Here is a 12,025-nt window from a genome sequence, read left to right as displayed (position 1 = left end):
TCTTTGATCTTTATTTACACACATTCTACCTGCAATTAAATGCTCATCCTCTCCAGATCATTCACCTTTCCCAGCCCAGCTGAAATCAGGAACACGTGATGGGAATTACATATGTGAAGCTGATACTTGCCACTCGCATAGGAAGAGGGATAGGCCATTCGATCCATCGAGCCTGCTCCGCCATTTAATTTCATAATGGCTGATCATCCAGCTTAATGCCACTTTCCCAGACTAACTCCATAGCCCTTGATGTCATTAGTATCCAGAAATCTATTGATATCTGTTTTGAACATGTTCAATGATTGAACCTCCACAACCTTCTGGGGGAGAGAATTCCAGAGATTCACCACCCTCTGAGTAAAGAAATTCCTCCTCATCTCAGTCTGAAATGGCCTGCCCCTTATTCTGAGATCATGTACCTTAGTTTTAGACTCACAAGCCAAGGGAATCACCTTGGCCAGAATTCTCTGACCTCGCACGCAGCTGGGATTCTCCAGTTCTGCTGGAGTGAATGGAGTTTTGGTTAAGTGCTGAAATTCCCTGTCCTTGTTGGCAGCAGTGGCAGGGCATACGAGATTGGAAAATTCAAGCCCTTATCCACTGCCACCCTGTCGCACCCTGTAGGAATTTTGTAAGTTTCAGTGAAGTCATCCTTCATTCTTCAAAACTCTAGAGAATACAGTTCCTCTTTCCTCAAGCTCTCCTCATGACAATCCCATGGTGAACTTCCATTGCACTCCCTCTACGGAAAGTGGATCCTTACTTAGGTAAGGAGACCAAAACAATACTCCAGGTGCTGCTTACCAAAGCTCTACATAACTGCAACAAGACATCCTTCTGTACCCAAATACCCTTGCGATGAAAAGTAATGTACCATTTGATTTCCTTCAATTGCTTGCTGCATCTGCATGCTAGCTTTTACTGACTCATGAACAAGGACACCAAGATCCTTTGCACTTCTCAACCTCTCACCATTTAAGAAATATTCTGCCTTTTTTTCCTACCACTTATCTAACTTCACACTTATTCACATTATATTCCATCCGCCATGTTTTTACTCATTCACTTTGCCCGTTCAAATCTTCTTGAAGCCTCCTTGCATCCTCCTGACAACTTACATTCCCATCCAGTTTGGTGTCATCAGTAAATTTGGAAATGGTACAGCTGGTCCCCACATCCAAATCATTTATGTAGATTGTGAACAGCTATGGACCTAGCTTTGATCCTTGCAGTACCCCACAAGTCACAGCCTGCCATCCTAAGAATGATCCATTTATTCCTATTCTCTGCTTTCTGTCTGTAACCAATTCTCAACCCCTAACAGTATATTACCCCCAATCCCATATGCTCTAATTTTATTTACTAACCTCCTGTGTGAGACTGTCGGAAAATACAAATGCACTACATCCACTGGTTCTCCTTTATTCATGCTACAAGTAATATCCTCAAATCTCCCAACAGGTTTGTCAAACATGATTTCCCTTTCACAAGTCCATGTCGATTCTGCCCAATTTTACCATTCTTTTCGAAATGTCCATTTATCCCATCCTTTATAATAGATTCTAACATTTTCCCTACAATTGATGTCAAAACATATTTTCTGCGGTTTCTCTCTTCCTCCTTTCTTAAATAGTGGGTCACGTTTGCTACTTTCCAATCTGCAGGAACCTCTCCAGAATCTATAGCATTTTGAAATGCATTCACTATCTCTCCTTTGACACTCTCTAATGAAGCTCATCTGGTCTAGGAGATTTAGTAATCTTCAATCCCGCTAACTTTTCAATCATTGCCCCTCGGAATTCACCCTCCACTGTTGATTTGGTTAATCCAGTCCATGTGGAAATTGAAATCACCCATTATTACTGCATTACTCATGTTATATGCATCTCAAATTTCCTGGTTTATACCATGCCCAACCTTGCCACAAGAGATTGCTACCAACTCTTAAACCAATATTTGCTGCCCCTTGCTGTTTCTTAACTCCACCCAAACTGAATCTACCTTTTAATCTAATCTTACTAATGTACTGATCTTTACCCTTAGGAGTGCTTCCCCATCTCCTTTCCCTTTTCTTGCCTATCCCTCTGACATGCAGAATATCCTTGGATATTCAGTTCCCAATCTTGGTCACCCTGTAGCCACGTCTCCATAATGGCAATTAAATCAGACCCATTTACCTCAATCCGTGCATTCAAACCATCAACCTTTTTGAAAATGCTACATGTATTCCGATAGAGGCCGGAATTCTCCAGCTGTTCATAGCCGGCCGCTGCTGTAAGCGAGGCCAGAGAATTTGGAACTCAGCTGAATCTCTGTTCGCTGCAGTGGGATCAGAGAATCCCGCTGGCATGAACGGCCGGTAAATTCCGGCCAGAGTGTCTTTAATTCTGCTTTCTTAATATTATTCTCTATTCTGATCATGTCTGATGCTTGTCAATGCTTTTCACTACTTCCTTTTATCAGTTTTGCTTCCCTCCAATTTGAGCTCCCTCTCAGGTTCCCATTCCCCATGCCGATCTCGTTTAAACCCTCCCTAACAGCACTAGCAAATCTCCCTGGAAGGATGTTAGTCCTGGCCCTACAAAGATGCAGCCCATCCACCTTGTACAGGTTTCACCAGCCCCAGAACTGGTCCCAATGCCTCAGAATTCTGATGCCCTCTCCCTAACACCAGTTCTCCAGCATGTGATCAATTACTCAATTCTCCTATTTCTATGCTCACTGGCATGTGGTATTGGAAGTAATCCTGAGAATACAGCTTTAGAGGTCCAACTGTTCGATCTCCCAGCTCCCTAAAATCTGCTTTCAGGATCTCACCCTCCCTTCCTACCTTAGACGTGGACCATGACCTCGGGTGTTCACCTTCCCTCAGTAAAACGTCCTGCAGCTGCTCCATGACATCCTTGACCCTGGCACCAGGCAGGCAACATAGCATCTTGGAGTTACGTCTATAGCCACGGAAATGCCTGTCTGTTTCCCTAACTAACGAATCCATCACTACTGCGGTCCCCTTTTTCCTCCCCTCTTGTGCAGCTGAATCATTTATGGTGCTACGAACTTGGTTCTGATTAGACTCCTACAAGGAACCAATGCCCTCGCCAGCATCCAAAACAGAGAACCAATTAGTGAGCAAGACTTCAGGGGACTCTTGCACTACCTGCCTGACTCTTTTGGCCTGTCTGGTGGTCACTCATTCACTTTCTACCTCCATGTTTCTAACCTGTGGTGTGACGATCTCTCTGCATGTGCTATCCACGTAGATCTCAGCTTCGCGGATGCGCCACAGTGAATCAAGTCCGAGCTCACGTTTCCACACCTGGTGACTCTTCATGCTTATGTGGTCATCTAAGTCATGGTGTCCATGATTTCTCACATGCTACAGGACACGCATTCAACGCGCCAAAGCGGCCCTGTCATGCCTGAACGTTACTTCAATTGCATTAACTTTATTTTACTTTGAGTTACTTAAGTTAACTTTATTCTACTTGGGCTCCAACTGAATAAACCTTACAACTGTGATAAACCTTACTGTACTGAAAACTCCAACTAATAGTTAAAACATTTCAACTATCCAGCAATTATTTAAAACTTTGTTTTTCTAATTTCCAGCTCTTTCTACATGAGCGTGAAATAGCAGCACATATAGGCCATTTGACTCCTCAATCTTTCAACACCATCATGTCTGATTTTGTGTTTTGAATTCTACATTTCCATCTACCCCCCCGATAACATTTGATTCCCCTGTCTAACAAATATCTACCTCCGTCTCAAAAATATTCAATCACCCCGTCTCCACTGCCTTCTGAGGCACCCTCCCGAACAGCCAATCAAATAATTCCGGTGATGCCACTGTTCACTTTTTTTCCCCAAACACCGCGCGTTCCCAGATTCTTGGAAGTTCTACTGCCCGCTCTTGAGAGTATCTCCCACAGGTCCATCTCTCCGCTCTGAGAGTATCTCCCGCAGGTCCATCTCTCTGCTCCTCTTACTGAAAGTGATGTAAACTGCACTCCCTGAGCTATATTTATCCACTTCCCACTCTGTGAGTATCTCCCACAGGTCTGTCTTTCCGCTCCTCTTCCTGAAGGCAAGTACAGCAACAATACACATCAATATTGAGTTTGTCTTGGTACCATATATTTGCCATTTTAGATGCTTGCTGCTGCTTGTCAGTATCACTGATTCTCTCCAATGGGAAGATTGGGGCTACAAAAGTTGACCGCTGCCTTTGGTGCCGAACCATGATTGGCTAACATGCAGTCATCTTTCACAGGGTGGAATAGCTCGACATTCTCCTCCTTTTGTGTGGGTTTCCATGTTGCATGTGGGAGGTGAGTGTTAGGACAGGAAGTGGCAGATTTCACAGGTGTCATTTCCTGATGTATAATCAAACACTTGTAGAGATTCCACCAAAGTATGGCAGCTAGCACCATCGAATGGGAAGTTCATCTCCCAGTTGCCCAAGATGAGCTGTTTTTCTTGAAATTTTAGTAAGCATTCTATGACACAAAATAAGAAACCGTTTTGGAAATCGGCCCCACGCCCTTTAAATATTAATTTCTTAATTTAAACATAATTAGAGAGTTCCGGACGCAATCGTCCAGACTCACGTGTCCTTACTTGCTTGCCGGTCGAGGTCCTCACTGGCGAGGATCACATATGATCCCCACAAACAAGGATCTGACGTGATGACCTCGTTGGGGGGGTCTGAGGCCATTGAGACCCTCTGGGTGGTCAGGGGCGGGGCCAGAAAGTGCCCCTTGGGCACAGCCAGTCTGGCATCCTGGCACTTCTGCCAGGCAGTGCCAAGAGGTGGGTCCTGAAGGGGTGGGCCCATGACCAGTTTTGGGGGGGGGGGGGGGGGGGGGGGTGTGGGAGGAATCAGGGCACCGGCGCAATGACGCTCTACAACTCCGCAGCCGGCTTTCTGCTGGGAACAGGCTCGTCCGCTCCCTCTGCTGGCAAGAATCACAGTTGTAAGTGTGGCACTCCACTGTGAAAATGATACAAGTCTTGCAGCACCAACTCTAGAACGATAACCCCCAGGCTTATATCAACAGAGTGAAATAGCAAGCAAGGATTTTTCTGAACTGCAGATTTTTTTAAAAATTGAACAGTAGGAGATATCAATGCACTAACAGTTCCTATGAGTTTATCCATTTTTTTAGACACATTCATGTCCACTCTAACATCCTAAAAGGCACCTGACCTTTGCTAAAAGGATACCCTACCTCTCTGAGTAACTCCAGTAGGTTTAGACTTTAGACATATAATCCTGCAATGCAGAAGGAGGCTATTCGGCCCATCGAGTCTGCACTGACCACAATCCACCCAGGCCCTATCCCCATAACCCCATGCATTTACCCTAGTTAGTCGCCAAGGCACTAAGGAGCAATTTAGCATAGCCAAGCCACCTAACCAGCACACCTTTGGACTGTGGGAAGAAACCGGAGCAGCTGGAGGAAACCCACGCCGACACGGGGAGAACATGCAAACTCCACACAGACAGCGACCCAAGCCGGGAATTGAACCCGGGTCCCTGGCGCTGTGAGGCAGCAGTGCTAACCACTGTGCTACCGTGCAGCCCAAAATCCCCTAGTAGCCACACTCCGGCGTCTGTTCAGGTACACTGAGGGAGAACCTAGCACCGCCAATCCACCCTTCTTCGGAAAAGCATAAAGCCCACAATTTGTATTCCAGAAAGCTGTGCAATGAAAGTTGCATCGGATTGAAGGCAGCTGCACTTCTACATGAGCAGCTGTCTCCGTGATCCACGGATGTGCAAACTACAGTCTACTGCCATTACCCACCCCCACCTCGCCCCTAACAGCCTTCTCCACCTCGACAAAGATTCAGGCCAGAATCTCGCTGGTAATAATTGTCTGCTTATATGCCAATTGATGTAGGGTCAAGCAGATTAGAGGATTAAGCGTGTGGCTAAGAGTGATGTCGAAAACTGAGGTTTCAATTCATGGGACACGAGCATCAATACTCAGGAAAGAGGGAGCTGTTCTGTTAGGATGGGTTCCACTTAAACCTGGCTCGGATTAGTGTCTTGGCAAATCATACAATGAGGGCTGTGGACGATTGGCAGCAGGAAATTACGTCAGCCTCAAACCTGTTTGAAAATGTCCGACGTGCACTAGTCAAGACCTCAGTTCACTCGTGACTTTGAGGTGAATGCAACATACATAGCCTACCTCTCATTGAAATAAATGCCACACTGCTGGGGCTGTAGGTTTAGTCTGTTCCTGCTCTTTGCTGACATTGTCCACAAGGACACCACTACACTGCAGTAATCATGCAGAACGACACTTTCAGACACTAATCAGTACTGCGACCACCGTTGTGGAGCGCAGGCATCTTCTGTTCCGACTGGCTGACACTTGTTGACAAGGACACCACTGTGTAGCGGGGACTCGGGCAGAACTCCACTTACAGAATCAAACATTCCAACAAGGGTTGGGCGTGAGGAAAGGACGGGGATGATGAACACTGGGAGGGACAACATGGTAGGAAGCTCTTCAAGGGCTGAGTGGGGGGGGGGGAAGGGGGCACGATGGAAGGCAGAGGAGCAAGGAGGATGAGGAACACTGGAAGGCAGAGGGAAACTGGAGCTTCACAAAGATACATGAAATGCTGACATATAAGGGAGTCAATAGCACATTTTTGACTGAAAGAGGATTCACATGGACTTTGGAACAGCAAAGGAGGGGTTGTAAGTGTGACACATGAAGGATGGGTGGTACGGAAAGTCAGAAGTTAGTGGCGGGGGGGGGGCTGATTTGAGGGAGGACGGTACTTAATTCTCATGGTAATGGGGAACTCTGTGAAAGGTACAAACTCCTTGGTTTGCAATCAGATTACAAACATTCCTGTGGTGATGTGGAAAGGAGTTACAGATTAGCCATGCAAAATGTGTAAGGCTACAGGGATAGGGTGGGGCAGAGTTTAGAACATAGAACATAGAAAACTACAGCACAAAACAGACCCTTCAGCCCCACAAGTTGTGCCGAACATATCCCTACCTTCTAGGCCTACCTATAACCCTCCATCCTATTAAGTCCCATGTACTCATCCAGGAGTCTCTTAAAAGACCCTATTGAGTTTGTCTCCTCCACCACTGACGGCAGCCGATTCCACTCGCCCACCACCCTATGTGTGAAAAACTTCCCCCTAACATTTCCCCTGTACCTACCTCCCCAGCACCTTAAACCTGTGTCCTCTCGTAGCAGCCATTTCCACCCAGGGAAAAAGCCTCTGAGAGTCCACCCGATCTATGCCTCTCAACATCTTATATACCTCTATTAGGTCTCCTCTCATCCTACGTCTCTCCAAGGAGAAAAGACCGAACTCCCTCAGCCTATTCTCATAAGGCATGCCACTCAATCCAGGCAACCTCCTTGTAAATCGCCTCTGCACCCTTTCAATCTTTTCCACATTCTTCCTGTAATGAGGCGACCAGAACTGAGCACAGTACTCCAAGTGGGGTCTGACGAGGGTCTTATATAGCTGCATCATTATCCCCGGACTCCTAAACTCAATCGCTCGATTGATAAAGGCCAGCACACCATACGCCTTCTTAACCACCTCCTCCACCTGCGGGGCCGATTTTAGAGTCCTATGGACCAGGACCCCAAGGTCCTTCTGAGCCTCTACCGTACTAAGAGTCTTTCCCTTTATATTGTACTCCTTCATCCCATTTAACCTGCCAAAATGGACCACTACGCATTTATCTGGGTTGAAGTCCATCTGCCACTTCTCCGCCCAGTCTTGCATCCTATCTATGTCCCTCTGTAACTTCTGACATCCCTCCAGACTATCCACAACACCACCAACCTTCGTGTCGTCGGCAAACTTACCAACCCATCCCTCCGCTTCCTCATCCAGGTCATTTATGAAAATGACAAACAGCAGGGGTCCCAGAACAGATCCCTGGGCACACCACTGGTGACCGACCTCCATTTAGAAAAAGACCCATCTATACCCACTCTCTGCCTCCTTTGGGCAAGCCAGTTCTGGATCCACAGGGCAGCAGCACCTTGGATCCCATGCCCTCTCACTTTTTCTAGAAGCCTTGCATGGGGGACCTTATCGAACGCCTTGCAAAAATCCATATAAACCACATCTACCGCTTTCCCTTCGTCAATGTGTTTAGTCACATTTTCGAAGAACTCCACCAGGCTTGTAAGGCACGATCTGCCTTTGACAAAGCCATGCTGAGTATTCTTGAGCATACTAAACCTCTCTAAATGCTCATAAATCTTGTCCCTCAGGATCTTCTCCATCAGCTTACCAACCACTGAGGTTAGACTCACTGGTCGGTAATTTCCTGGGCTATCCCTATTCCCCTTCTTGAAAATAGGAACCACATCCCCAATCCTCCAATCCTCTGGCACCTCTCCCGTCTCCATCGACGACGCAAAGATCATCGCCAGAGGCTCTGCAATTTCTTCCCTCGTCTCCCAAAGTAACCTGGGGTACATCCCATCTGGACCCGGCGACTTATCTATCTTGATGCCATTCAAAGATTCCAGCACAACCTCTTTTTTAAAGTCCACATACTCAATCTTTTCAGTCCACCGCACGCCCACAGTACATCCACCCATGTCCTTCTCCTCTGTGAAAACCGAGGCAAAATACTCATTGAGCACCTCTGCCATGTCTACTGGTTCCGTACTGATTTTCCCGCCTTCACCTTTTATGGGCCCTATTCCTTCACGTCTCATCCTTTTACTCTTCACATATTTATAGAACGCCTTAGGGTTCTCCTTAATTCTACTTGCCAAGGTGGGGTAGGTTCTGGGAAGATATTCTGTCAGAGTTGGTTCAGACTTGATGGGCTGATTCTGCACTATAGGGATTGCATGTTAATGTGCAAACAACCTGAGGCTGGAATTGAACCCAGGTCACTGGTGCTGTGCTGACCCAAGTTTCACAGAATCCCTACAGTGCAGAAGGCCATTCAGCCCATCGAGTCTGTACCAACAGCAATCCTATCCAGGCCCTATTCCTGTAACCCCACACATTTACCCTGCTAGTCCCTTTGACACTAAGGGTCAATTTAGCATGGCCAATCCACCTAACCTGCACATCTTTGGACCCCATGGTTATCAGTAGATTCTTAATTCCAGATATTTTTTATTGAATTTAAATTCCACCATCTGCTGTGGTGGGATTTGAACCCGGGTCCCCAGAACATTAGCTGAGTTTCTGGGTTAATAGTCTAACGATAATACCACTAGGCCATCAAGGACTTAACTGCCCTACCAACCCAGCCACTCAGTGAAGACCATAAGACATAGGAGCAGAATTAGGCCACTCAACCCATCGAGTCTGCTGCACCATTCAATCATAGCTGATATTTTTCGCATCCCCATTCTCCCCATAGCAATATTAGCACTGGGCCATCGCCGCTGTTGTTGTGATGCGCTGGGAGAGTCAAGCTGTGCGTTGAAACTCTGAGTGAAGCTGGGGAATGGCGCTCTGGCAACTGCAGTTGTGATGTGGAGATGCCGGCGTTGGACTGGGGTAAACACAGTAAGAAGTTTAACAACACCAGGTTAAAGTCCAACAGGTTTATTTGGTAGCAAAAGCCACACAAGCTTTCGAGGCTCTGAGCCCCTTCTTCACCTGAAGAAGGGGCTCAGAGCCTCGAAAGCTTGTGTGGCTTTTGCTACCAAATAAACCTGTTGGACTTTAACCTGGTGTTGTTAAACTTCTAACTGCAGTTGACCAGCAGCCAAACTGCTGCTCACCCCCAATATCGCGCACGATCACGCCCTGACGCCGCGCACGATCACGCCCTGACGCCGCGCACGATCACGCCCTGACGCCGCTCTGGCTGCGCGCGGACGCTCCGCTTGGCGGGACGTGAAGATGGCGGCCGTTTGGCGGCTCTTCCGAGGAGCTGGAGCCGGGGGATTGCTGCTGACGAGGACGCGGCCTGGCGCCAGGGAGCTTCCCAGACGCTGTGGGTATTGATGCTGGTCTATATGAAGCTCAGTGCGACCGCAATTTGCAGAACTTGAAGAGCCGAAGCTGTTCGGGAATTGTTCAGCTCGGCGGTGGGTTAGGGGTGAAGGGGTTAAGATTGAGGTAGGGGTCGAGGGGTAGGAGTCAAGGGATTAAGATTGAGGTAGGGGTCGAGGGGTAGGAGTCAAGGGGTTAAGATTGAGGTAGGGGTCGAGGGGTAGGAGTCAAGGGATTAAGATTGAGGTAGGGGTCGAGGGGTAGGAGTCAAGGGGTTAAGATTGAGGTAGGGGTCGAGGGGTAGGAGTCAAGGGATTAAGATTGAGGTAGGGGTCGAGGGGTAGGAGTCAAGGGATTAAGATTGAGGTAGGGGTCAAGGGGTAGGGGTCAAGGGATTAAGATTGAGGTAGGAGTCAAGGGATTAAGATTGAGGTAGGGGTCGAGGGGTAGGAGTCAAGGGATTAAGATTGAGGTAGGGGTCGAGGGGTAGGGGTCAAGGGGTAGGAGTCAAGGGATTAAGATTGAGGTAGGGGTCAAGGGGTAGGAGTCAAGGGATTAAGATTGAGGTAGGGGTCGAGGGGTAGGGGTCAAGGGGTAGGAGTCAAGGGATTAAGATTGAGGTAGGGGTCAAGGGGTAGGAGTCAAGGGATTAAGATTGAGGTAGGGGTCGAGGGGTAGGAGTCAAGGGATTAAGATTGAGGTAGGGGTCGAGGGGTAGGAGTCAAGGGATTAAGATTGAGGTAGGGGTCGAGGGGTAGGAGTCAAGGGATTAAGATTGAGGTAGGGGTCGAGGGGTAGGAGTCAAGGGATTAAGATTGAGGTAGGGGTCAAGGGGTAGGGGTCAAGGGATTAAGATTGAGGTAGGGGTCGAGGGGTAGGAGTCAAGGGATTAAGATTGAGGTAGGGGTCAAGGGGTAGGAGACAAGGGATTAAGATTGAGGTAGGGGTCAAGGGATTAAGATTGAGGTAGGGGTCGAGGGGTAGGAGTCAAGGGATTAAGATTGAGGTAGGGGTCAAGGGGTAGGAGTCAAGGGATTAAGATTGAGGTAGGGGTCGAGGGGTAGGAGTCAAGGGATTAAGATTGAGGTAGGGGTCAAGGGGTAGGGGTCAAGGGATTAAGATTGAGGTAGGGGCGAGGGGTAGGAGACAAGGGATTAAGATTGAGGTAGGGGTCGAGGGGTAGGAGTCAAGGGATTAAGATTGAGGTAGGGGTCAAGGGGTAGGAGTCAAGGGATTAAGATTGAGGTAGGGGTCAAGGGGGTAGGGGTTGGGGGTCAAGGGGTGGGTCGGGATCAAGGGGTGGGGCTCATGATTTGGTGTAGTGGTCAAGGTTTGGTGTAGGGGTCAAGATTTGGTGGAGGGGTCATGATTGGGGTTCAGGGGGTAGGGGCCAACGGGGTGGGGTAGGGGTCAACGGGGTGGGGATGGGGTCAAGGGGGTGGGGATGAGGATGGGGTCAAGAGAATGGTGTCAAGGGGTAGGGTAGGGCTCACGGGGTGGGTGATGAGGGTGAGGTTGTGATGAGGTTGGGGGTGGGGGTAGGAAGGGGGTTATAGATGCAAGAAGACCAAATTTCCAGGAGAACAGGACTTTAATATGAATTCAGCGCTAACTCTCTTTCTCCACAGATGCTACCAAACCTGCTGAGTGCATCCAGCATTTTCTGTTTTTATTTGAGAAACGTCGGGGGCTGATTGGTTGACAAGTTGGCTGATATTGGTTGAGACATTGCTATGTCGATGCACCAGGGAGCGCTTGTCTCCCACTTATTTTTTATTTAGAAAAAAATACATTGCTTAGACATTTTGCATTTGCCTGCAGGGAACATGGCCCTGCATAAGAATATGTGATGATGTGGAGATGCCGGCGTTGGACTGGGGTAAATACAGTAAGAGTTTTAACAACACCAGGTTAAAGTCCAACAGGTTTATTTGGTAGCAAATACCATTAGCTTTCGGAGCGCTGCTCCTTCGTCAGATGGAGTGGAAATCTGCTCTCAAACAGGGCATACAGAGACACAAAATCAAGTTGCAGAATACTGATTAGAATGCAA

General features: G+C 47.9%; 1 protein-coding gene across 2 annotated transcripts in view; it reads left to right on the top strand.

Moving 5' to 3' along the window:
* Positions 1–12,025, top strand: part of LOC144482009 (vitamin D3 receptor-like) — a 168,080-nt gene that overhangs the window by 146,010 nt on the left and 10,045 nt on the right. The window contains exon 1 of one of the 2 annotated variants that reach the window (XM_078201261.1): positions 9,863–9,973. The exons of the other annotated variant lie outside the window; for it this stretch is intronic. Within the exon in view, the coding sequence (XP_078057387.1) occupies positions 9,880–9,973 (94 nt within the window). The 5' untranslated portion in view covers positions 9,863–9,879. Of the gene's footprint in view, positions 1–9,862; positions 9,974–12,025 lie in introns of those variants that run through there. 2 annotated transcript variants of the gene reach the window in all.

Source organism: Mustelus asterias, chromosome X (genome assembly GCF_964213995.1).
Source record: "Mustelus asterias chromosome X, sMusAst1.hap1.1, whole genome shotgun sequence".
NCBI lineage: Eukaryota > Metazoa > Chordata > Chondrichthyes > Carcharhiniformes > Triakidae > Mustelus > Mustelus asterias.
Note: the sequence above shows the minus strand (reverse complement) of the source record. Positions and strands in the feature narration are given on the sequence as shown.